The sequence below is a fragment of the Delphinus delphis genome, chromosome 4 (genome assembly GCF_949987515.2).
Source record: "Delphinus delphis chromosome 4, mDelDel1.2, whole genome shotgun sequence".
Classification (NCBI taxonomy): Eukaryota; Metazoa; Chordata; class Mammalia; order Artiodactyla; family Delphinidae; genus Delphinus; species Delphinus delphis.
The window spans coordinates 83,820,264-83,847,978 of NC_082686.1; the positions used below are offsets into that span (position 1 = coordinate 83,820,264).

A 27,715-nucleotide genomic window follows, 5' to 3' on the forward strand; every position below is an offset into this window, starting at 1 on the left:
GCCTGAAAGCATCCTGGAATTTTCCCAGGAAATGCCTCTGAGAAGCATGACCATTTTCTTTGCCAAACAAATGGGCCAAGTTCACCTCCCATGTTTCTTGGAAGAGACGGCATGGGGTGTGGAAGGCTGGGTCGAGGGTGCCTCTGTGAAGACTGCTAGAAAAGGGCTGGTGATCCACGCCCACAGGTCACAGACCACAGGAGCCTACAGAGCAGTCAGTTAGTATATAGGTGTGATGTTGAGCATCAGAGCTCCAGCCTGGGCTCATGAGCAAGGGTGTTCTGTGCCTCATTCCAAGAAGGGTTGGGAGAGGTTGCAGAGCAGAAACATCAAGATGACAATGTGGCCAATCATGGAGGCCTCTGGGGAAAAGGTGAAAACAAATTGGATTTTAGATGAGGACACATATCTGAAGGATGAAACCAGCCAGTCAGATCCTGCTGTATGTGCAGTGAGGGTTCCCAGGGAAGGCAGATGAGTGGATGTTCTGTCATCTCTACATAGACCAAGAGTTCCACAAAGGGAAAGGGAAGGAAAGAACCAGTCTCCAAGATGGAGTAAGGTCATTTTCTGGTTCATGGTGGCCAGCTGTTCTTGGAATTAAAACACTATGTGTGTAAGTCAAGTTTGACTTCTTTGTTTCATATCTTATAAATTAGAAGCAAAAATTCCAAAATCATTAAACTAGGTTTAGATTTTTCCTTTTTCCCATCCAAAAAAGCTTTAGAGAGAGAAAGAGTTTATATTACAAAAAAGGAATACTATTTAAACTTTTATGAATAACTTAGTTTTTGTGATTATTTTACATAATTTTATTTTTATTTGAGTATTTTCCTATCTTTTAAAACCAAAGTTTCTATAACTAGTTGAATAATTTTTTTTTCATTTGGAAAGCATCTTTTCCAAGTGAAAAAATAGTGTAAGATTCATCCTCAGAACAGTGAACTTTTAAATCTATTTAAATATCTATACAAGTTACAGTGTATGATTTAAGGCTTCCTCCCAGCCCAGAGAGTTTTTGTCTGAACAGCACAGCATTAAGAGACTTGGTTTGACTTCTTGACTTCCTTTCTCTAGGGGATCTTTGAGAGCCCTTATTTTAGGTTCACATAAGCACATAGTTGCCTCTGCACTCAACCAGTGCCATACAGGATAAACCCTAGGAGAAACACACCAAGACCTATTAATCAAACTAACAAAAATTAAATTCAAAGAAAAAATACTAAAAGTAGCAAGGGAAAAGCAAAAAATAACATACAAAGGAATCCCCATAAGGTTATCAGCTGATTTTTCAGCAGAAACTCTGCAGGCCAGAAGGAAGTGTCAGGATATACTTAAAGTGATGAAATAGAAAAATCCATAACCAAGATTACTCTACCCAGCAAGGATCCCATTCAGATTTGATGGAGAAATCAAAAGCTTTACAGACAAGCAAAAGCTAAGAGAATTCAGCACCACCAAACCAACTTTACAACAAATGCTAAAGGAACTTCTTTAGGCAGGAAACACAAGAGAAGAAAAAAACCCACAAAAGCAAACCCAAAACAATTAAGAAAACGGTAATAGGAACATACATATCAATAATAACCTTGAATGTAAATGGATTAAATGCTCCAACCAAAAGACACACACTGGCTGAATGGATACAGAAGCAAGACCCATATATATGCTGTCTCTTGTAGAGACCCACTTCAGACCAAGGGACACATACAGACGGAAAGTGAAGGGATGGAAAAAGATACTCCATGCAAATGGAAATCAAAAGAAAGCTGGAGTAGCAATACTCATATCAGATAAAATAGACTTTAAAAAAAAAGACTGTTAAAAGAGATAAGGAAGGACACGACATAATGATCAAGGGATCAATCCAAGAAGAAGATATAACAATTATAAATATTTATACACCCAACATAAGAGCACCTCAATACATAAGGCAAATGTTTACCATCAAAAAAGGGGAAATTGACAGTAACACAATAATAGTAGGAGACTTTAACACCCCACTTACACCAATGGACAGATCATCCAAACAGAAAATAAATAAGGAAACACAAGCTTTAAATGACACAATAGATCAGATAGACTTAATTGATATTTATAGGACATTCCACCCAAAAGTGGCAGAACACACTTTCTTCTCAAGTGCACATGGAACATTCTCACATCTTGGGTAACAAATCAAGCCTCAGAAAATTTAAGAAAATTGAAATCGTATCAAGCATCTTTTCTGACCACAACGATATGAGATTAGACATCAGTTACAGGAAAAAAACTGTAAAAAACACAAATACATGGAGGCAAAACAGTGCACTACTGAATAACCAAGAGACCACTGAAGAAATCAAAGAGGAAATTAAAAAATACATAGAAACAAATGACAATGAAAACACGATGACCCAAAACCTATGGGACTCAGCAAAAGCAGTTCTAAGAGGGAATTTTACAGCAATAAAATCTCACCTCAAGAAACAAGAAAAATCTCAAATAAACAACCTAATCCTACACTTAAAACAACTAGAGAAAGAAGAGCAAAGAAAACCCAAAGTCCTTAGAAGGAAAGAAATCGTAAAAATCAGAGCAGAAATAAATGAAATAGAAGCAAAGAAAACAATAGCAAAAATCAATAAAACTAAAAGTTGGTTCTTTGAGAACATAAACAAAATTGATAAACCTTTAGCCAGACTCATCGAGAAAAAAAGGGAGAAGACACAACTCAATAAAATTAGAAACGAAAAAGGAGAAATCATAACTGACAAAACAGGAATACAAAGTATTATAAAAGACTACTACAAACAACAATATGCCAATAAAATGGACAACCTTGAAGAAATGGACAAATTCTTGGAAAGGTACAATTTTCCAAGACTGAACCAGGAAGAATTAGAAACTATAAACAAACCCATCATAAGTAATGAAATTGAAACTGTAATTAAAAATCTTCAACCAAACAAAAGTCCAGGACCAGGTGGCTTCACAGGCAAATTCTATCAAACATTCAAGAGAAGAGCTAACACCTATCCTTCTCAAACTCTTGCAAAAAATTGCAGAGGGAGGAACACTCCCAAATCTGTTATACGGGCCAGCATCACCCTGATACCAAAACCAGACAAAGATATCACAAAAAAAGAAAATTACAGACCAATATCACTGTTGAACATAGATGCAAAAATCCTCACCAAAATACTAGCAAACAGAATCCAACAACACATTAAAAGGATCATACACCATGACCAAGTGGGATTTATCCCAGGAATGCAAGGATTCTTCAGTATATGCAAATCAATCAATGTGATACACCATGTTAACAAATTAAGGAATAAAAACCATATGATCATTTCAATAGATGCAGAAAAAGCTTCTGACAAAATTCAACACCCATTTATGATAAAAACTCTCCAGAAAATGGGCATAGAGGGAACCTACCTCAACATAAGAAAGGCCATATATGACAAACCCACAGCAAACATCATTCTCAGTGGTGAAAAACTGAAAGCATTTCCACTAAGATCAGGAACAAGACAAGGATGTCCACTCTTGCCACTCTTATTCAACATAGTTTTGGAAGTCCTAGCCACAGCAATCAGAAGAAAAAGAAATAAAAGGAATACAAGTTGGAAAAAAAGAAGTAAAACTGTCACCGTTTGCAGGTGACATGAGACTATACATAGAAAATCCTAAAGATGTCACCAGAAAACTACTAGAACTAATCAATAAATTTGGTAAGGTTGCAAGATACAAAATTAATGCACAGAAATCTCTGGCATTCCTATAGTGTAACAATGAAAAATCAGAAAGAGAAATTAAGGGAACACTCCCATTTACCATTGCAACAAAAAGAATAAATACCTAGGAATATACTAACCTAAGGAGGCAAAAGACCTGTACTCAGAAAACTATAAAACGCTGATGAAAGAAATCAAAGATGACATAAACAGATGGAGAAATATACCATGTTCTTGGATTGGAAGAATCAACATTGTGAAAATGACTATACTACCCAAAGCAATCTACAGATTCATTGTAATCCCTATCAAATTACCAGAGGCATTCTTCACAGAATTAGAACAAAAAAGTTTACAATTTGTATGGAGACACAAAAGACCCCAAATAGCCAAAGCAATCTTGAGAATGAAAAACGGAGCTGGAGGAATCAGGCTCCCTGACTTCAGACTATACTACAAAGCTACAGTAATCAAGACAGTATGGTACTGGCACAAAAACAGAAAGATAGATCAATGGAACAGGATAGAAAGCCCAGAGATAAACCCACGCACATATGGTCACCTTATCTTTGATAAAGGAGGCAGGAATGTACAGTGGAGAAAGGACAGCCTCTTCAATAAGTGGTGCTGGGAAAACTGGACAGGTACATGTAAAAGTATGAGATTAGAACACTCCCTAACACCATACACAAAAATAAACTCAAAATGGATTAAAGACCTAAATGTAAGGCCAGAAACTATGAAACTCTTAGAGGAAAACATAGGCAGAACACTCTATGACATAAATCACAGCAAGATCCTTTTTGACCCACTTCCTAGAGAAATGGAAATAAAAACAAAAATAAACAAATGGGACCTAATGAAACTTCAAAGCTTTTGCACAGCAAAGGAAACCATAAAGAAGACCAAAAGACAACCCTCAGAATGGGAGAAAATATTTGCAAATGAAGCAACTGACAAAGGATTAATCTCCAAAATTTATAAGCAGCTCATGCAGCTCAATAACAAAAAAACAAACAACCCAATCCAAAAATGGGCAGAAGACCTAAATAGACATTTCTCCAAAGAAGATATACAGACTGCCAACAAATACATGAAAGAATGCTCAACATCATTAATCATTAGATAAATGCAAATCAAAACTACAATGAGATATCATCTCACACCAGTCAGAATGGCCATCATCAAAAAATCTAGAAACAATAAATGCTGGAGAGGGTGTGGAGAAAAGGGAACACTCTTGCACTGCTGGTGGGAATGTGAATTGGTACAGCCACTATGGAGAACAGTATGGAGGTTCCTTAAAAAACTACAAATAGAACTACCATATGACCCAGCAATCCCACTACTGGGCATATACCCTGAGAAAACCATAATTCCAAAAGAGTCATGTACCACAATGTTCATTGCAGCTCTATTTACAATAGCCCAGAGATGGAAACAACCTAAGTGTCCATCATCGGATGAATGGATAAAGAAGATGTGGCACATATATACAATGGAATATTACTCAGCCATAAAAAGAAACGAAATTGAGCTATTTGTAATGAGGTGGATAGACCTAGAGTCTGTCCTACAGAGTGAAGTAAGTCAGAAAGAGAAAGACAAATACCGTATGACAACACATATATATGGAATTTAAGGGGAAAAAAATGTCATGAAGAACCTAGGGGTAAGACAGGAATAAAGACACAGACCTACTAGAGAATGGACTTGAGGATATGGGGAGAGGGAAGGGTAAGCTGTGACAAACTGAGAGAGAGGCATAGACATGTATACACTACCAAACATAAGGTAGATAGCTAGTGGGAAGCAGCCGCATAGCACCGGGAGGTCAGCTCGGTGCTTTGTGACTGCCTGGAGGGGTGGGATAGGGAGGGTGGGAGGGAGGGAGACGCAAGAGGGAAGAGATATGAGAACATATGTATATGTATAACTGATTCACTTTGTTATAAAGCAGAAACTAACACACCATTGTAAAGCAATTATACTCCAATAAAGATGTAAAAAAAAAAAAAGCTATGCTCACCCCTCAGGGAACACACATAATTCCTGTTAAAGTTAATAGGAGTCAAGTGCACATCGGCAGACAGAAGAGACGCAAGCAGGGAAACCAAGTATCTGGTAATAGGCTTTGTGCCTGAATCTGGGCCTCCCTTTGCACAGGTAGTAGGTATCCTGGTTGACATTTACATTAAAAATTTAGTGTCTACCCTCTTTGATATTCTGCTGCCTCAGGCTCCCCAGGTGACAGTCCAATTATAGAGCTGGAGCAGCAAAAAGGACACATGATTTAAGGGGAAAAAATATTAAAAGGGGGAAGAATTAAGAACCTGGATTTACAAAGAATCTGTATTTACAGTCGTCCCCCACACATTTACCCATCCTACTGTGAATGTAGGTGGTATCCTGACAGCAACAATGTCATAACAACTAGAAATTGAAGATTAAATTTGCACGGTGCCCAAGAGTGTCCCTGCTGTGGGGCTGAGGGAAGGAAGAAAAAGATGAAGGGGAATCAGCTGCTCCCAACCTAGCAAGACGGCTGTGGAGGGAATTCAAATTCCACAGGGCAAGCGCTGTGGAAGCACAGAGCTGAGCAAGTAACTCTGCCGGAGGGAAGGTTGAAGGTTTCAGAGGAAGGAGGGGTCAGGACACGGGGAGACGAAGGAAGGGCATCTGGCAGAGAGCTGTCTCTGCCAAGGCACGGGGGACCCCAGCAAGTTCTCTGCAGCACCTGGGGTGCTGGGTGCCTGGTTGGGGGCAGGACTGCAGACCACAGAGGGCCCTGCAGACACGTTCTCCTGGGAACTGGATCGAACGGATCCTGGAGCAACGAGGAGCAATCAGGTCTGCACAACAAGGAGTTCTGCATTGTAGAAAAAGCACTAGGACATAGGGGCTGGAGGGTGGGGACACTGGGGGAGAGGCCTGCTAGAAAGCTACCACAAAGAACTTTCTCGGTCAACAGAATTAGGGTTCGTGACCAAGACAGGGACACTGGGGAGTTTCAAGCATGGGCAGTAAGTGCAAATGCCAATAGGGACCCAACGGTCATATAAATGAGTATAACAGGCCCAACATGACAGACTCAGCACAAACTCCCCCCCCCAAAAAAAAAAAACTTTTTTTAAAAAAATTATTTTTTAAAAAAAATTTTGCTTTTAAAAAAAATTACAAGGTATTTTCATAGGCCCTAGCAATAATTTTATAGTTTTAAGAGTTTTTAAAAACCCTTTGTTCAAACTCTACTTGCAGTAACTACATAAGTTAGAAAGAAGTAGGCAGAGAGGTCTCGTTTTTGCACAGGAAGACAGAATTGGAATTCTTATGAATACCAATAGGTATTTCAATAGATACAAAATACCATAGGGTATTTTGATGTTAATACCCTAATAATCAGTGTTTTGATCTAGTTTTATATCACAGGGAGATCTCTGAGGAATCTCTGATTACTGAGGAAAGGGGATGTCACATCTCTTTCAAGGACTTTTTTCTCTAAATTGTGAAATTTACATTTTAAAGGCCAGATTCTGGAATCCATTAGTCAACATTATAGACAACACAAGATAGTAGAGCTAACTTTTAATGGCAGATAGCGGGTAAGTATTAAAAGTGGAATAAGGAGTATAAAGCATTCATGTATTCCCTAGGCTCTCACTGATTGTTTTACTTCCCACCTTACCTCCACACCCAGCCCATGACACAACCGAGCACAGGGCCTGGCATGTAAAAATAGTTCTTTATAGTAAATACATTTTAAATGAATGAATATGTGTCTACATTCATGCTTACCCTTGTCACAGAAAAGAATTCCTCCCAGAAAATTTAAATTCTTTTGACACTGAAGTAGTCCCCAGTGCCTTGCTAAGTAGGTCTTCTTCTGACCAACTGCTTGTTTCCATAATGATGGAACCATAATGTTGAGTACATACTCGGACAGCCCTACCAGTTGTTAAAAGAATTAAAGATTTATATCCCTTGAGAGCTTCATTCTACCTCCCTGGCCCATTTCATAGGACCCACAAGACCTTCTCATGATTCTGGCAACCCTTTAACCCACTAAAGAGTTAACACCTGGACCACAGTTGGCCTCAGGACTGTTTCAGCATTTCACAAACTCCATTTTGGGGTTAGGCAACTTACCTTTATGCTGTCCAAGTACCATAGTTATTCTTTCCCTCCGTGTTTATGGCAGATTTTGGTAACCCTACTGAAGCTGACCATGTGGTCTGGTCCCAAAGTGTAACCAGGTTACAATTTTTCCATGTATTTTTTAAAATTTATTTTTGGCCATGCTGTGCAGCATGCAGTATCTTAGTTCCCCAGCCAGGGATCGAACCTGTGCCCCCTGCATTGGGAGCATGGAGTCTTAACCACTGGACCACCAGGGAAGTCCCTTTCCTTGTATTTTTAACCATGTAAAGGAAATACACAGTGTATGACATCACTTACTAAGATTCATCTTTTCACTCTCATATACTTTCCTCACATTCTGCAGCTTTTTGGCTGTATCCCTCTTACAAGTTTCCCCTTCCAATGTCTCCTTCTTGCCCTAGCAATATGCTTCTTCTTGTTTGGTCCCTCCATCTTTCCTCCCGATTCTGTATCGCACATCCTGTATGTGTGTGAGTGTGTGTATAAATATAGATAAATAAGATAATGGCTAATGCCACAATACTGCTGGAATGCCGGAAGCTTAGAAGCAGTTAAGAAACTGAGTAGAAAAGCCAAGACCCTTTTTCATGGGGAGAAGGAGGAGGGAAAAGCTAAGAGCACTTACTAATGAGTGCTTTTTTCTCCCCCACCATATCTTATTTATCTTTATCCATCTGCAATGTAATTTCCTTTAGACCATTTTTAATTCATCCAACCTACAAATATTTAATGAGCACTGATGAGATAAGAAATGAGGGCTGATACCTGAGAGTGGAAAAAAAGGGATATGTCCAGTTACCAGGCAGGAATACCAGTCAAGTGGCCGACTTGGGGCATTACCTGGAGAGGACAGAGCCACAGGGGCTGTCCAAGAATTTTGATCAGAGGAGTCAAATCTATCATCAGCCAGATCTTGGGACAATTTTGAGGCTGGGTATAGGTAATGGAAGCCTTCAAAGGGGTGAATACTGGAGTGGGATGGGAGACGAGGAACAAAGGCATAAGGTTGAGAGGGCCTGGATTTCTGTGTGACTGGAGCGGAGAGTATAAAACTCCTCCCACAGGGAATGAGTTCTGCATCAGTGAGGCTGGAGATGGCTGGGCCTGGAGCAAGAGATTTAGTGTTCATGTGCATCGGGGAGATTGTTTTGTAACTATTCTTACCTTCAGGGCATACCAAACGAGCATCCTGAGTGACCCAGGAACAAAACCCAAAACTCTCAGCAGCAAAATTCTAGGCGAGGCTCCACCCCTTTTGGCTACCCTTATGCTTAATGCTCAGGGCATTGAGAGACCACCTGTATTATGTGAGTAGAGGACTAGAGCCACTGGATTTGGAAAGAGAGAGGCTGACATTTTCCCCAGTTGCAGTGCCCTAAATCCCTATGTAAAAAGAGGAGAATAGACTTGCCTTGGAAATATGAATCTTTCCCTGTCAAACTGAAATTGCTACCCATCTCTGCTGAACTTTGATAACTGAACAAGGCCACACTCTGGGGGCAGGACTGGCAGGTGTTTATTGATGAGACCAGATGAAGTTTTTTTTTATGGTCAACTAGCAGTGATTACATTATTATTGCATGGCGTTTTCCAGCACTTAACTTTTGATATCTGTCATTTTCTTGTTTCTGGTCACTATCTTGGATTAAAACCAGATTTTATTAACTAATTGTTTTTAATTTACAACAACTTGAGATACACACAAAAACTTAACAGTTGTTGCTTTTGGAATGGGAAAGTGAATGGGCTGTGGACACAGACTTGATGTTTTCAATATGTACCCTTTTGTATATTTTGAATTTTGTATTGTGCATGTATTACCTATTTAGGAATAAGCTAATCAATTTAAAAAGCTATAGCTTGACTTCTTTAGCATTTAATTTGCTATATAATAAAAATATACCGAGCTACCATTTTCCTCACCTCAAATCTACCTAGAATTTGCTTTTAATTCCTCCTAAGAGAGACTGTATTTTCCTTTCTCTAGGATGAGCTAAAATTACTTGGAAAGCAAGGGACCACATTGCTGTCATGTATTCAAGGACAAGCAACCAAAAGTCCCACCAGCAAACTCAGTCTCAATGAAGCTGAGAATGTAGCTACCATGGAAAGGTGAGTGAGAGGGGTGGAATCTGCTTTTTCAGGAGAGAATACATAGAACCAGATGATCTGAAACAACCAAGAACAGATTGGAACAGCTGCTTATGGGTCTTGATGGGGTCACGAAAGAAGAATATTTGAGACAACGAAGGAAAAACCATGGTATCCTTCTGGCATCCATCTACAGAGATCTTTTTATGAGAATGCCATTCCCTCTTCCTATGGTCTGCTTTCATCCCAGGATATCAAGGAAGATGGTAGTATTTACTGAGCTTCATTGCCAAATAACAGTTTGGTTGGGTGCTGTGCTTTGCACACCTGTCTTCTTAGGTGGAAAGAAATAGAGAGAAAGGTAAGGTTACCTGGGGTACATTTTAAAGCGTAGCAGCTGCATCTGAAGTGAAGTTTCTGCCTAGTCCTGAGGGTGTCCTGATGAAAAAATGGGAAATGTGGAAACTAGCTGAACTAGGAGAAAGTCATAGGTGACACAGACTTCATAATAAGGAGATTATCCCAATTAGTAACACTGACTAAAAACACGGGTGTTATCTCCATGAGCCTGTGGAAATGAATGCTGACTGCATGTCCTTTCTTGTTCTTTCTTGACAGGTTATTAGTTCAGTTGAATGAAACAGAAAGAGCCTTTAGTCAGTTCTGGTCTGCGCATCACCTGAAGCTTAATCAATGCCTACAACTGCGGCACTTTGAACACAATTTTTGTGAGGTATTATTTTCTTGTTTAATAAAACTTCCATTATGTTTCAGTGACTTCTGGTTCTCTCTTCGCCCTTGAACTCTGGGCATCGGGCTTCCCTCCCCTCCCTAATCCAGTCCCCTCCTTATATCTTTGATTCTTCTTCTCACCTTTTCAGTGGGTTAGCAATGTACTAGAATCCCATTTTCCTGTTGGCATACATGGTATTTCAGGGATGGTTTACCTTCCTTTTTGATTCAGTGAAGCTTTAATATTCCATCCACATGTGTCTCAGCACCCTCAGCTTAATCTGAAAGCTGATGAGCTGTAGAAAAAAAAAAATCTATATAGATACACATATGTCCTGAATCCTTTTTGGATTTTCAAGTTGTCTAGAGTATAACAAACCTATACCTCCACATGGGTGTCCATTGGCTTATGTCTGGGCTTTTCTAATGTGTCTTGTAGGTTAAGCTTGCCCTGGACAACGTGTTGGCAGAGCAAGCAGAGTTTACAGACATCGGAGACAGTGTGATGCGTGTGGAGCAACTTCTTAAGGAATACAAAAAGCTGGAAGGAAAAGGCCAGGTTTGTTTTTTTTGCCATTTTTGTGGACCAGGAAGAGGGTCACTGTGGATGGTGACAGATCATGGCCACTCATTATTGCTAGAAGGTTGCCAAAAGACACAGGAATGCCCAAATCCTGCCTTTTCAGTGACCTGAGGCTCACCCCAGGTCTCCAGGGAGATATGCACATTAACAACTATGAGGAATGATGAGGGCAGTGAGAGTTCTGTTAAGGCTGCCAGAGTGCCCAGTTGAGGCTGGAGGCTTCGGTGGGGTGAGAGTTCCAGGTGGCCCTGCCCATTCATGAGGTGACAGACTAGTGGGGGAAAAACAGGAAGGAAGATCACACTGGGTATGTTACCCACTGGGCCAGAGGTTGGGGCAGGAGTTGGTGGTAAGGAGGGGAAACTTTTAAAGGGCAAACCAGAGAAAAATAACTAGTTTTATAATAGGCAAGATGGGGAAAAGGGGGAAATTGGTCCACGTTAGTTCTGTTGCTACAGAGAGTTGGCAAAGCTTTCTCATGCTCAAAGAGTTGGAAATATCAAACTTGTAAAGGAACTTGAAAGGAATATATGTTTCAGATTCTCATACCAGAGTTAAACAGTTTCCCAGATCTGAACACAAATCAGCACTTAGGAGTGAGTCTATCTTACGTCCTTACAAATTTGGCTTATTATGAATTTAAGAAAGCCCAGTCATCTTTCCAGAGAAGTTCCTTTCTGCTTTTCTTTAATTGGGTTCTCTATATTTTTGTCTCTTGGGAACTAAGTCTTCTATGGTTACCACTTCCGTTCTGATCTAAGCTAGAGGTGTCTTTCCTCTAGATTATGGTAGATGGTAATTTTGTAGTACTAGAAATTTGCTTCTCAACGTGTGATCCTCTGGCCAGAAGCTGTCACCTGAGTGAGAACTTATTAGAAATATGGGTAAATCTCAGGCCCCACCTCAGAATCAGAATCTGCATTTTAATAAGATCCCCAGGCATTTGACACACACATTAAAGTTAGGCTTTTGACACTCACATTATTGTTAGAGACATACTTCCCCAGAGAATAGTAACAAACGTAAACCAAGGCCACTCTGGCTTTAAGAGCTGTCAGTTGTGAATTCTGAGCTGGACGTGCTTTTGCACATGCGTGAACAAATAGACCCACCTGTGCACCCAGACTCTCACTCAGCAATCCCATTCTTACCTGGTGAGCACTCCTCTTATTGATGATCGTTGACAACTAAATGCTTTAGTGCTCAAGGCATGAGAAATGTTTATTAAACAATGAAAAACATTGAACTTCATGTATCTGATAATTATATGTCTCAGAGGCTCCAAGATAGTCCCAGTTCTATGCAATTTTAGTTTTTTTTCAAGTGAACTCCTTATTAAATGTAGACGCTGTGTATTTTCATTTACATACATTCATATTTTAGGGAAAATGCCTCATCAAGCCCAGTACCTTTATTTTTGGTTTAAAAAATATGGTGTCATATACATATATCTCACCAAGGTAGCTACTGACCTACCAGGAAGGTATATCACCAAGGTAGCTACTGACCTACGAGGAAGGTACTCATTCATCACCAGGTATTCCTTGTCTTAGATTCTGTGGCTATAGTGGCAAACCAGACAGTCAAGACCTTGCTTTCATGGGGGTTACATTCTACTGGGGAGAGACAGACAAGTGAAAAGTAATCAAATAAATAATCATATCAGATAGTGACAAGTGGGATGAAGAAAGTAACAGGACATGATAGAAAGTGACTGGGGGGGTTGCTACTTTAGTAGTCAGGAAAGGCCTCTCAGACCTTTGATCTGAGATCTGTATAGCCATGCAAAGATTTAGCGGATAGCAGTCAAGGCAGAGGAGCTGCAAGTACAAAGGTCTTGAGGTGGGAACGAGGCTGGGGGCCCAAGGAATGTGGCTGGAACATAATGAGACAGGAGAACACAGGTGGGAGCAATGGTGATGAGGACTGGATTTTATTCTCAGTGGAACTGGAAGCCATTGGATGGTGCTCTAGGTCGGGTTTTAAATACTGGGGGTGGATCTGCATGACTGCATTCACATCCTCTCTTCTGCCCGCCTCCTTGGACTTGTGATCTTTGGTACATACTTCAAAAATCACTGACCAGAGGTAGGGGCAAAACCTATGGTCATGGGGCATCTTTCACGGGCAACATTCCTGAACAGCTGGTCTAACCTACAACCCGGAGCCCAGAAAGATTGCTTTTACCCATCCTGTGCCTTGCTTACCCTGTTTTTTACTTATTTGCTAAAGGATGCAGTAGACCTATCCCTCTGCCTTTGGGTGAACCAAATAAAGCTATCTTGTCATAACTGGGACTTTTTAAACATGCCTTCACTCAGATTTGTAAGCGGCATTGTTTCTTCAAGTGATATGGGCTTGGCTAATCTTTCCATTTGTCCTGTAAAGTGTTAAAGGAAAAAGGTAATGTTTGGGTAGAAGCCACCAAAACCTGCTTGAGGTTTGTCCTTTGCTCAGCACCCAGGGGTCAGCTTCCCTTTCAGCAGAGCCACACACTGATTTCTGGATTGTTGCCAACCCCCTTACTCTGTGCAGTGGCATCATCCTCATGGTAGCCCCTGAACCAACTCACTAACCAGAGTGGAGCCTGTTCTTTTACCCTCTTCTGGTTTGAGGGTTTAATCGTCTTTTTTTTTTTTTATACTACAATAAAGATGTTAAAAAAAAAAGAGATACTAAGTGTTGTCTCTCCTTTTAGACCAGTGGTTCTTTTTTTTTTTTTCTAACATCTTTATTGGAGTATAATTGCTTTACAATGGTGTATTAGTTTCTGCTTTATAACAAAGTGAATCAGTTATACATATACATATGTTCCCATATCTCTTCCCTCTTGCGTCTCCCTCCCTCCCACCCTCCCTATCCTACCCCTCTAGGTGGTCACAAACCACCGAGCTGATCTCCCTGTGCTATGCGGCTGCTTCCCACTAGCTATCTATTTTACGTTTGGTAGTGTATATATGTCCATGCCTCTCTCTCACTTTGTCCCAGCTTACCCTTCCCCCTCCCCATATCCTCAAGTCCATGCTCTAGTAGGTCTGTGTCTTTATTCCCGTCTTACCCCTAGGATTAATCGTCTTTTGAGTGCTCATCTCTAATTCTAAGAAACAATGGTTCCAGTACCCCTCCTACTTCTTTAAAAGCAGAATTTGCTATAGGGTTTTGGCTGTGAGGTATGCTGGGACCTTTGCTGATGGGCCAACAAGGAGCAGACCAGGACAAAACAGGGAGACCCAATCGTTTCTCAGCCTTGACATCTCCCTCCAAGGCCAGGGGCCAGCAGTTACACTACTGTGTCCAAGAAGGCATGGAACCCAGATCATTAACCTCCTAGGGATGTAATCTAGCTGGAGGGGCATGACTTTTTTTTTTTTTTTTTTTTGCGGTACGCAGGCCTCTCACTGCTGTGGCCTCTCCCATTGCGGAGCACAGGCTCCGGACGCGCAGGCTCAGCGGCCATGGCTCACGGGCCCAGCCGCTCCACCGCAAGTGGGATCTTCCCGGACTGGGGCACGAACCTGTGTCCCCTGCCTCAGCAGGCGGACTCCCAACCACTGCGCCACCAGGGAAGCCCATGACTTTTTTCTTTAATGGAAATTTTCAAGCACGCAAAAAAGTAGATTGACGAGTACAAGGAACTCCCATGTGTCTACAGCTCAGTTTCAACAACCATTAACTTTCTGCCTTTCTTGTTTCACCTGACCCTCTTCCACATGCATTCCATTCCTATGCCGTTATTTGTGGGTCTGTCCTGGGTTCCCTGATATAGCAGTATCGCCCCTTCTTCACCATTTTCTTCCAGAATAAACATGTCCAGCTTCATCTGTTATAGCAATAGAGTCCTGGGGGGAAAATAAGCTGTTATTACAATAAAGGTTTCTGAATTACATGTTGCAACTTGACCAGCCTTCTGAAATTTTCAGCATCTGAAAGATGCCAGGCAGGCTTATGATCAGAGTACCTGATTTCAGCCGTTTCTTTCTCATTATTTCTTTTTACTTTGGAGGTTTTGTTGCCTGATTATCTTGAGCAGAAGCTATATAGACTGAAAAATAAAATGCAATTTGGAGGTTTTACAGTAAAGTTCTTGGCAGGCAACTGAAGGATTTGATAGTCATGAATAATAATGACTTCATTAATAATCATGTGCAGCCATTATTCTAGCACATGTGGGGAAGCCATGTAGGCTGGAAGGTGGCAAGACACAGGCTTTGGAGTTAGAAGGAACTGGATTCAAATCTCGGCTCTAACAGCTACCAACTGTGTGACCCTAGTCAAGTTTCTTAGCCTTTCTGAACATACCCTCTCATCTGTAAAGTGGGTAATAATTCCTACCTCACAAGAGTCCCTGGGAAGATGAAATGAATAGATGATATATAGTAAGGACTTAGAGAGTGCTTGGAATGTAGTAGGTGGTCAGAGCTTAGACGCTATTATTATTATCCTTTCATTTCAGTAGAGTAATTTTCCAGCCATCCAGTGGTGAACTCTGTATTGTATTTATGGATCCCTTCCCAAAATCAATTTGGACCTGTTATGGACATCTTTCCTCCAACATCTCAAGTGTTTTAAGAACAGTTCTGAAGGGTGAGATGCTGCGTGCCACAGGGACGCAGCTGTGACTGCCACAGGTAACCTGGGGAGCATCCTGTGGTGAAGTTCCCTAGGCCCAGAAAACTTGTGCTATTCTTAATAAATTAGGCAGCTGGACTTAAAAAAAACAAGAGTCAACAGAGATATACTGGCCAAGTTTTCATGTTTCTGTATTTGACTAAAGTCAGACAGGTTCAATCAACCAAATGAGATCTCCAAGCTCAGGCAGGACAAGCACAGCCATTTTTCTCTGTGTGTGTTGGCCACAGCCAGATTCTGGAGCCAGACTGCTTGAGTTTGAAGCCTGGCTCTTCTCTTTCCTACCCGGGTCACCTTGGGCCATTGTGTCTCCACTCCTCTTTTGTAAAACAGCACATACATTAAAGGTTTGTTGTGAAGAGTAAAAGGAATCATTGATGTAAGCATTTTAAACAGTACCTGGCCTATAGTAAGCTCTCAGTGAATGTTAGGTGTTTTTGTTAATAGCAGAGGTGGTGGGGTAAATTCTGGGCTGCAGAATATTTCCTAGGTTCAACCTTCAGTGACTGAGTAGTTCTAGTAAGAGTGTCTCATTCATTCTTATACTCATTCTGCAAATATTTATTGATCTCCTACCATACCACATACTGCTCTGAGTTCTGAGGACACAGCAGTGAGCAAAAAAGTCAAAAATTACTGCCCAAGGAATTAGAATTCTAACCCCCTTTGAGCGATGGTGACCAAGTGCATCTGGGCCTTTGCTGTTTAGAATAAGTGCACTGAGTATTTATCCCTGAGTTCTTTTAAATAGCCACTGCTTGATTCATGTCTCTTTATTCCCATATCATTACTCCTTTTTTTGTTTTGCACAACTGTCATTTGTTCTTAAGTACCTAATACGTGCTGTGTACTATTTAAGTTGAATAAGAGCTGGTGCATGCCCACAAGGGTCTGTGGCATAGTGTGGGCAATAGATAACTGACCACAACACAGTCAAGTTCATGCTCTGATCAAGAAAGGCCTAGCGGGCTTCCCTGGTGGCGCAGTGGTTGAGAGTCTGCCTGCCGATGCAGGGGACGCGGGTTCGAGCCCCGGTCTGGGAGGATCCCACATGTTGCGGAGCGGCTGGGCCCGTGGGCCATGGCCGCTCAGCCTGCGCGTCCGGAGCCTGTGCTCTGCAGCGGGAGAGGCCACAGCAGTGAGAGGCCCGCATACTACAAAAAAAAAAAAAAAAAAAAAAAAAAAGAAAGGCCTAGGGTTATGGGAGCACAGAGGAGGGGCATCAAAATAAAAAGGTGGAGTCAGAGGAAGTTTCCTGGAGAAGATGAACTCTGAAGGGTGATTTGGAGTTAGTTACAGAGTAGTGTGTGTACATGGTCGGGGGGGAGTAGGGGAAAGGTAGGGGAAGAGGTAGGGGGAGGGGTGATGAGGGAAGGATGGGGTTTTCTAGGCAGAGAGAGCAAGTAGAGAAGGCATGGAGGCCTGAAGCTGCCTGAATATTTGGGGGACTACAAGGGAGTCATTAGTCCAGTTACAGCAGAGGATGGGGTGAGAGTGAAGGAGGAGGAGCCACAGGTATGAGCCAGAGAGTGAAAGGCCTTCTGTGCATTGGTCAGGAGTTTGAACTTCTTCCTGAAGACAGTAGGGAGCCAGGAAAGGATTTGAGGCTCAGGAGTGATGTAGGCAGGAATAGACGTCGTGATGGAATTGCCATTTTGTCAGTAGTGTGGAGTGTGATTTGAAGGAGAGCCTGAAGGAAATCAAGGAGACCAGCTGTCCCAGTCAGAAAGCACCAAGGTCTGAGCACACAGTGACAAGGAGGTGGTAGGGAAGGGCTGAGTTCAAAACGGATTAAGAAGGAGGTGTGCTCTGTGGGGCTTGGCGAATGATTGACTGGGTAGGGGGCAGGGGTTTTGAAATTGTTGAAATCATAAACCGCTGTAAATTAAGAGAGGGGCAGGTTGTCATCACCTGGAGTCGCCATGTTTCCTAGTGTTACTATGAAAAGCTAAACCAGGGCAAATGTGGCACCCTGGATGCTCAACCTGGTCAGCAAGGGTGTGTGTGGGCCTTCTGTCCCGGAGGCCTTTGGGGACGTGGCAGTCATCTGTCTTGACTGAGGTCACTGTTGTTCACACAGTTCCAGCCAAGCAGATCACTGCATCCCCTAGTTCATTGGTTCATTTATTCTTGTATCTTATTGACCACATATTTATGGGATGCCTACTAAGTGATCTCATGGAACTTATGTATTGGTGGACATGGGTGGAAGAGGTAGGAATCATACCTTAAAGCAGAGAAAGAAAATACTTTCAGGTAGAAGTAAGTGCTGTTATAAAATGAGAACAAAGTGAGGGAGAGGGCCTGGGAGGGGTGAACTAAGAGCTTAGACCTGGGAGGAGCATCCCAGGGAAGGGTGCTGAGATAGGAGCTGGTTTGGTTGTCGGCCTTGTTAAAACCACACCTCTTACCTGGATTACTGCAGTAGCCCCCTAACTGGTCTCCTTGCTTTCCCTCTTCTCTAGCATTCTTGACACCACAGCTGAATCGATCCTTTCGAAAATATGAATGAGGTCCTGTCTTCGAAACCATCCAGTGCATCCCATGTCACAATGAATAAGAGACAAAGTGCCCGCAATGGCAGCAAGGCCCCTCCCTGGTCAGATCCCCCTCTTTCCTCTCTGATCATGTCTCCTCCTTTCCTCCTTGCTTCCTCTGCTGCAGCCACAGTAGCTTCCTCCTGCTACCTGAACATGTCAAACATGCCCCCATCTCTCTCAGCCGAGCGCTGCATGGTTGTCCCTCACTTCACATCTTGGCTCCTGTGTCAAGGGTCCCCAAGACCACACCCAGATTTGAAGATTTGCTAGGAGAGCTCATAGGACTCAGCATATAATTATGCTTATGGTTATGGTTTATTACAGTGAAAGGATACCAAGGAAAATCAGCAAAGGGAAGAGGTGCATGGGGCAAAGTCTGGAGGAAACCAGGTGCAGGCTTCCAAGGGTCCTTTCCCATTGGAGTCCCACAGGATGCACTTAGTGCCGCCAACAATGGCTTGCACCAGCATTGTAAAATGTTGTCTGTCGGGGAAGCTCATTAGGGGCTTAGTGCCCAGAGTTTTTGTTGGGGGCTAGTCATGTTGGTGGCCTCTGACTGGCGTATACCAGAATTCCAGAATCCCAGAAGAAAGCAGATCTTCAGCATAAAACATATTGTTTGCACAAACAGTTTAGATACCATGAGCCATTCTGATTAAGGATGACAGGAACCCTCCTGACCTTCCCAGATGCCAGCCGAGGACCAACCTTGCAAGCAGGCCTTTCTAAGGACAGCAGTTTCAGGCTGCTGTGTTCTGCACAGTGCGGCCAGCACCTTCTCAGTGAGCCCTTCTCTCACTACCCTATTTAAAATAGCAGCTCCTCCACCAGTGCTCCCCGCCCTCCTCTCCCTGTTTGATTTTTCTCCATAGCTCTCACCACTGTCTAAGATATTATATTATCTACATATTTGTTTATTGCCTGTGTCTCCTACTAAAATGTAAGCTTCTTGAGGGCAGGGAATTTTGCTTGCTTTGTTTACCACCAAACCCCCAGCACCTGGACAGTGCTTGGTACATGGCAGGTCCTCAATGATACATGCTGAATGAACTAAAAACAGGAAAAACTTGGTACCTATGGTTAGAACGAAACAAGCTGTGCAGAAAGAGGGAGGAGATACAGTTGCTAAGCAGACGATATCAGAGCAGACAGGGACCTTGCGGGCTGCAGGAAATGGTTTAGACAAACATAATTCTTAAGTCTCATGAGCCCCCCCATAGGGTTGCCCAAACCAGATCTTTACTATTTTCTCAACCTCAGCTTTACTCCCCACTCTTTTCAGGGCCACGTGTTTGTCCCTTTTCCTTTTCCATTCAGTTGACAAGATAATTCAGTCTCCAATTCTGTGCAGTATAATACTTCATGCTCTTCTGCCCTAGAATTTATCACAGTTGTAATAAGTTAGTTATTTGTATAATTTGTTTAGTATCTGAGTTCTCCATTGAACTGAAAATTCCTGGCTTGTTAACACTATATCCTCAGTGCTTAACCCAGAACTCAACAAATATTTGAATGAATGACTTGCTCTTCTTCAGAATGCAGATGACCCTGGACTAGGCTAGACCTCCTAGGGACCTTGAACCACCCCAGTGCTTTCCCAGGTTCCCCAGCCCCAGTCTCTGAGCCTAAAACCTGATCAGCCCCTCCGTAGCCTCCCTCCAAGTTTGGAGCACACAGTGCCAGGCAGATACCAGCCTCACCATGACTCGACTTCTGATGCTTGGCTGTGGATGTTCACTTTGCAGGAGTCCTTGGAAAAGGCCCAGCTGCTTGCAGTAATTGGGGACCAGCTCATCCAAAGCCACCACTATGCAGTGGACTCCATCAGACCCCAGTGTGCAGAGCTCAGGCACCTCTGTGATGACTTCATCAATGAAAACAAGAAAAAACATGACATTTTAGAAAAGTCCTTGGAGTTGCATAGACAGTTGGACAAGGTGAGCAAAACAAAGCTGCGAACATGATGTCTGCAAAATGTTCTGTGAAACATTCTGAATCATACTTGCCCTCCCTGCCCCTCACGATTCCTGAGATGAGAGGATAAAGTCCTTCATGTGAAAACAGCACTCAAGAGGCATTAAAAACTGTGCAGATTCTAAGTCATAGAGGTACTGAAGGTCAAAAATGCCCCAGCCATCCACCACATCCCATTCGAATAAACTATAAAGTCCGTGTCCTCTGTGTGGACCCAGACTTAAGGAGTGTGTTTTGGCCTGGCCCTGTGGGGCCTTTCATGATTCCCCATCAGGTGTAAAGAGAACCAAGCACTATAGTTGCAAAGTGCTTCTCCTCATGTAAAGGCATCAGATTGTGAATCCTTTTGAAGAAGGCTAAGTAATAACAACCATGATACACTCCTACCATTTACTGAGCACCTACTATGTTCCTACCAGGAGCATAATTATGTCATCTATTTAATCCTCAAGACAACCTATGAGGAGGATATTAATGGCCTCATTTAACAGAGACAGAAATTGGTATTCAGCATAGTTAAGTCAGTGGGTCACAACATTTAGTACATGAGGTGAGCTTGCTATAATTGCAGATTTCCTGATGTACCACTCGGGAGACTCTGATTTAGTAAGTGTGGGATGATGCCCAGGAATCAGTATTTTCCTCAAGTGCCCAGGTGATTTGGTGCAGCTAGTACATGAACAACACTGAAAAACCCTGGGGTAAAAGATTGCCCAAGACCACACATGGGGTAAATAGGGGAGCACAGGTTTGAAGTGAGGACTGACAAATTCCAAACCCCAGGCTCCTTAGACTAGACAGCAACACTGTATGCAGAGTGCTCACGGGGAGGGGGCACGGCCCCCGCTGCCCTTCAGCAGTGATCTCTGAGGCAAGTGCCAGTCAGCAGGGGCTGTGACTTCTGGAGCCTGCTCTGTCAGCTGTTCCCAGGCATCAGAGAGCTCACCGCTGTGAGTCAGCATGCTCCATTTCCACAATTGTTTCTCTCTGATAGCTGGGGACACCCGCCCAGGCTGTTTACATCATCCCACTGCCAAAGGGATTTTAGTGTCAAGGAAATATAGCTGTTCCAGAAGCAAGTGGCTCAGAAGGGCCTGCCAGAGATAATAGCCTAACGCCAGTCTGTGGACTGCGTGTGTGTGTGTGTGTGTGTGTGTGTGTGTGTGTGTGTGTGTGTGTCTGTCTGTCTCGGAGAGTGAGTAGCTGCTGTGACTCTGCAGAAGACCCCAGCTTAGTGTTTTCTGCAGATACAGGCATGATGTTTAAAGAGAAAGTTTTCACAGTATATATCAAAGCATAATTTTCTATTATTTTGAAAGTCCAAAAATATAGGAAGGAGGAGGAAAAAAGTTACTTATGGACACTAATTACATTCCACTCCCCTCCTCATCCCCACACAGTGGGAATCATCCATTTTTAAATAGCTTTATGATTTTTTTGTTATTCTAATAGTAGTACACATTCAGTGTAGGTAATTTAGGGAAAGTAAAGACAAATTTAATTTGCCTGTAATTTTCCCACTTAGAGATAACTACTTTAGAGAGCTCCCTTTTGGTCTTTTTTCTCTGTACAGTTATTTTACATAGCTTTTCAGGTCACAGGGTAAATGGAAATGCAGATGTACTTGCAAGGGCAGCTTTTTTTCATACAAATATTCAGACAGCACAATGGCCCTTGTCTTTTTCTAAGTTTTTTAAAAATTGAATTGTTAGAATTCATTACTTATCTGCTTTCATTCCAGCATTCTGGAAAGTTTAAGTACTGCTGTTCTGAGCTAAAAGCTTTGCATTCTTAGATGCTTCCCTTGGAAAGACAAACGCTAATAAATGCAAATGTGGACAGAGGACAGTGGTGTTCATGTTAAAAGAGACATTCCCTCTCCCAGGAAGGCATGTAGGAGTCAGGTCTAAAGCCTCATTATTTACTCTGTGCTCTTGTAACCAATTAGGATGCAAGAAATTGGCCTAGAAGGTAAACCCAAAAAGCCACTGGTTGCATTTCTCTATGGTTAGACCAAACGTAGAAATACTCAACTCTCTCCTCTTAGAGATGTGGCAATTACTGTCAGTGGAGAAAAGAAGAATGCTTATGTGATTTATTTTTTGACTAAGTGACTTCCTCGAAAAGTATGCAGATGTAAAATTGATTTGGGCTTGTCCACCTCATGGTTATATTTATAGTGGTTGAACCTCTAAACTTGATGCTGTGCCATGACAATTCCTTATTGTCTCAGAATCCTTGTAGACCCCATATGAGGTTGGACCTCCTGAGGACTGTGGTGGCTGAGTTGTGGGCAGGCTAACTGCAAAGGGCACTGTGTTTCTTTCTAAAAGGTCAGCCAGTGGTGTGAAGAAGGAATCTACCTCTTGGCTTCCCAAGCTGTAGACAAGTGCCAGTCCCGAGAGGGGGTTGACATTGCCTTGACTGACATTGAGACATTCCTGGGCACAGCGAAGGAGTACCAGTTGCCCAGCCCCAACGAGTTTTACAACCAGTATGAGCTGATGCTCACTCTTGATGTAAAGGTAACGTTTCTGAGTTATTTTGATCCTGTGGTTGGGAAAGGGATGTGGGGGGACTTTGCCTGTTGCCCAAGAAAATCTATGTAGGATGTACTGAGCAGATTAACTGGCTCTTGAGCCCTCAGGTGGCCTCTTAGACTCCTGGTCTGTGCTTCCTGGCAAACTGACCCTTCGTGGCCTGATTCAAATATCACTTTCACTCATTCATTTCTCTGCAAATACTTATAAGCATCTCTGATGTATTAGGCACTGTGCTGAATGCAGAGGACACAGTTATGAGCAGAAGTAGATGTGGTTCCATCGTTCATGGAACTTACAGTGTATGTATGTCATACAGTTTATGTATGACATTAATAAATATCAAACACAAAACACAAAAATGTGTTGCAAGCTGAGACAAGTGCTCTGAAGGATGGATTCAGGGTTCTATGGGGTATGTGACAGAGGAACTTGACCTGGACCAAGGGTCAGGGAAGTTCCCTGGGAAGACTCACTTGAGCCAAGGCCCAGAAAATGAGTAGAGAAGATGGGGGAGGCTTTCCAGACAGAAGGATCAGAGTGTGCAAGGCTGCAGGGCTGAAGGGAGCCTGGCACAAGTACAGAACCCAAAATTCAGAATGGCTAGAGTACAGAAAACAAGAGAAGAGTCTTTGGGGTGAGATTAGAGAGGTGTAGATGAAGTGTGGCTTCGCTGGCCGTATGAAGGAGTTTGGTCTTTATTCTGAGAGCCACTGAAGGATTTAAGCAGGGGAATAACTTGATCAGATTTGCATTTTGAGTGGAGCACTGTTCTGTGAAGCCAGCAGAGTTATAGATAGTACACCTTCCTCTTAGATCCACATCACCTTGTATGTACTTCTGCAGAAGGGGCTTTTTTACCTCTTTTGAGTCATGGACCCTTTTGCGAATCTGATTCACATATTTTCAGGGTTCTGCACACTCAAAATGATTGAATGGAGTTTGATGTAGGCACTGTTTACAAATATATGGGCAGAATTTGGGAAACCCAATATGGATGGTGAAGCACCCTGGGCTATAAAGAAACAGGGAGCAGTTACCACCCCTAAGCCTGAAAGACAAAGGGGAACCCAAGAAGCACTACAGCTGTGACTGTAAGAGAGGTAGCCAGTAAGATCTGTGGCCTTGGGCAGAGGAATGCAGCCACTGGTGGAGAAATATATACCCCTACTTTTCTCTCTCCCTCTCAGATTTCCTGTGGTACATCTCACTAGCCAAATCCAGCTAAAAGCCCATGGGCATCTAATGAGCCCATCTGATGGAGTCTGTAGAGGTCAGCTTCCTGGGACACAGAACAGTATGGAGAAGATATAGTGGGGGAGCAGACAGGGAATACCCAGCATATATAACTTTTTATGATTAATTTTAGGGGACACCCTGAAGTCCATCCATGGACCCAGGCTAAGAGACTTTGCTCCAAAATGATACATAACAAACTGTATTCTAGCTATTTATTTTTAATGTCTGTCTTGTCTGTTACACTGGGGGTTGCAGTGAGGCAAGAGCCTCACCCATCTCTGTGTCCCTGTGCCTAGTCTGTGCCTGGTGTCCAGTCCGTGTTTGCTGAACAAGTGGCAGGTGGCAGAGTGGGTCAGATACAGTGGGGGCAGCTTGGTGTGGGATTGTGCCTCAGTGATGTTCTTTCCCTGACTCTTCCCAGTGAGTTTTGGCGGTAAGATGTGATCTTGAGATGGTACTGGGGGTGGTTAGGCAGGTCTACCTTCCCCTGACATAGGGACCCTTCTACTTCCCTGCAGAGAGGACAGAGAGAAGGCCCATCTGGTGTGTGTGCTATATTGTAGACCCAGGATTGGTAGCCTCATATCATATTCCTAAAGCAGAACAATCTCACCCAGCTCCATGTCCATTAGCTCCTCAAACAAGTGTATCAGGTCAACCAGGGAAACTTGTGGCCACAGCTGCCATTTTGGCCAACATCAGCAAACTTCCTGACCACACCAGCCACCAGGAAATAAATAAAACTTAATAAACCACCTCTGGGAAATAGGCAGAAACATGGAGGAAGGAGAAGACCAGAAGAAATATTTATTTTAAAAATCCAAAATGGACCAAAAAAATCCCCCAAACTCATCTTTTCTTCTTTTGGTTTGGAGTAAAATTCTAGATTATAATATTTAAATATGCTGTTGTGTCAGAGTTTTGTCCACTGAGGAGTAATGACTTGGTTGTCAAAACTGGTACTCTCTCTATATAAAAATAATCCTAGTTATATGCATATGTACACTTTGGTATAGACACATGTATCTCCTTGGGCAGTTGATGCCAGGCATAGAAACAATGAGACCCCTACTATCAATGAACACACCCACCACCAAGATCTTGGTTTCTTATACCATTCTCCAATAGAAGAGAACAGGGCTCCTTGGAGAAATGTCTGTATCTAGGCCTGGGAAAGGAAATACACAAAATGATCCTAGAGAGGGAGATCAAGATGGCAGAGTAGGAGGATGCAGAGCTTACCTCCCCCAACAAACACATCAAAAATACATCTACAAGTGGAGCAATTCTCACTGGAAACAAACGAGACTGGCAGAAAGACACTTACACAACCAAAACTGTAAGAAAGATCCACATGGAATCAGGTAGAAAGGGAAGAAAAACAATCAGGTTGGGACCACAGCCCTGGGAGGGGACACAGGGAGGAGGGGGGTTACACAGGTTCAGAGATGCTCCCTGAGGAGTGAGCAGTTTGAACCACATATTGGGTGCCCCAGCCCCAGGGTCTGACACTGGGAGGACAAGTCCCTTTAGGGGATTAAAAGCCAGTGGTATCAAACAACACATAAAAAAGATTAGACACCACAATGGAATTGGATTCATCCCAGGGTCACAAGTATGGTTCAACATATGCAAATTGGTCAATGTGATACACCACATCAACAAAAGAAAAGACAAAAGCCACATGATCATCTCAATAGATGCAGAAAAAGCATTTGATAAAATTCTACATCCATTCATGAGAAAACCTCTTACCAAAGTGGGTATAGAGGGAACATATCTCAACATAATAAAAGCTATGACAAACCCACAGCCAACATAATACTCAATGGTGAAAAGCTGAAACTCTTCCCACTAAAATCTGAAATAAGACAAGGATGCCTGCTCTCACCACTTCTATTCAACATAGTATTGGAAGTTCTACCAACAGCAGTCAGACAAGAGAAATAAATAAAAGGTATCCAAGTTGGAAGAGAAGACGTAAAATTGTCATTATATGCAGATGACATGATAATATATATAGAAAACTCTGAAGACTCCACACAAAAACTGCTAGAACTGATAAGTGAATTCAGCAAGGTAGCAGCATGCAATATTAACATACAGAAATCTGTTGCATTCTGTACACTAAAAAAGGGAAAGTAAAAAACAATCCCTTTTAAAATTGCATCAAAAAAAAAAAAACCAAAAAACACTCAGGAATAAACCTGACCAAAGAGGTGGAAAGACTTATGTGCTGAGAACTATAAAGCATTAATAAAGGAAATTGAAGATGATTCAAAGAAATGGAAAGATATCCCATGCTGTTGGATTGGAAGAATTAATACTGTTTAAATGGCCATACTACCCAAAGTAATCTACAGATTTAATATGATCCCTATCAAATTACCATGACTTTTTTCACAGAACTACAACAAATAATCCTAAAATTTATATGGAACTATAAAAGACCCAGAATTGCCAAAGCAATCCTGAATAAAAAGAACAAAGCGGGAGGCATAACCCTTTAGACTTCAGACAATACTGCAAAGCTACAGTAATCAAAACAGCATGGTATTTGCACAAAAACAGATGTATGGATCAATGAAACAGAATAGAGAGCCCAGAAATAAACCCACACACCTATGGTCAATTAATCTTTGACATAGGAGGCAAGAATATGCAATGGAGAAAAGACAGTCTCTTCAGTCAGTGGTGTTGGGAAAGATGGACTGATGCATGTAAGTCAATGAAGTTAGAACACTCCCTCACACCATACACAAAAATAAGCTCAAAATGGCTTAAAGACTTAAATATAAGACATGACACCGTAAAACTCCTAGAAGAAAGCATAGGCAAAACATTCTCTGACATAAATTGCAGCAATGTTTTCTTGAGTCAGTCTCCCAAGACAATAGAGATAAAAACAAAAATAAACAGATGGGAGCTAATCAAACTTACAAGCTTTTGTACAGCAAAGGAAACCATAAATAAAATGAAAAGACAACCTACAGACTAGGAGAAAATATTTGCAAACAATGTGACTGATAAGAAGACAGAGAAATTTGTTTCAAATGAAAGAACAAGGAATAAAACCTGAAAAAACAACTAATGAAACAGAGATAAATAATTTACCAGATAAATAGTTCTAAGCATTAGTAATAATAATGCTAACTGAACCAGGGAAAAGAATAGATGAACACAGTGGGAATATTAAGGAACTAGAGAGCTTCTCTGGTGGCACAGTGGTTAAGAATCCGCCTGCTACTGCAGGAGACATGGGTTCAAGCCTTGGTCCGGGAAGATCCCACATGCCGCAGAGCAACGAAGCCCATGCACCACAACTACTGAGCCTGCACTCTAGCGCCTGCAAGCCACGACTACTGAGCCCACAAGCCACAACTACTGAAACCCGCATGCCTAGAGCCCATGCTCTGCAACAAGAGAAGCCACCGCAATCAGAAGCCTGCGCACCACGATGAAGAGTGGCACCCATTTGCTGCAACTAGAGAAAGCCTGCGCGCAGCA

The 27,715-nt window shown here is 42.3% G+C and overlaps 2 protein-coding genes across 2 annotated transcripts in view; one reads left to right on the forward strand and one right to left on the reverse strand.

Moving 5' to 3' along the window:
• MCF2L2 (MCF.2 cell line derived transforming sequence-like 2) overlaps positions 1-27,715 on the forward strand; it is a 221,633-nt gene that overhangs the window by 81,266 nt on the left and 112,652 nt on the right. The window contains exons 8-12 of the mRNA XM_060011057.1: positions 9,868-9,992; positions 10,590-10,704; positions 11,143-11,262; positions 20,201-20,392; positions 22,763-22,954. Coding sequence (XP_059867040.1) covers positions 9,868-9,992; positions 10,590-10,704; positions 11,143-11,262; positions 20,201-20,392; positions 22,763-22,954 — 744 coding nt within the window. The remainder of the gene's footprint in view (positions 1-9,867; positions 9,993-10,589; positions 10,705-11,142; positions 11,263-20,200; positions 20,393-22,762; positions 22,955-27,715) is intronic.
• The window catches only part of B3GNT5 (UDP-GlcNAc:betaGal beta-1,3-N-acetylglucosaminyltransferase 5), a 62,419-nt gene continuing 49,565 nt past the window's right edge, over positions 14,862-27,715 (reverse strand). The window contains exons 3-4 of the transcript XR_009519301.1: positions 20,156-20,319; positions 14,862-15,125 (exon numbers count right to left, since the gene is read on the reverse strand). The gene's annotated coding sequence lies outside the window, so the exon portion shown is untranslated. The remainder of the gene's footprint in view (positions 15,126-20,155; positions 20,320-27,715) is intronic.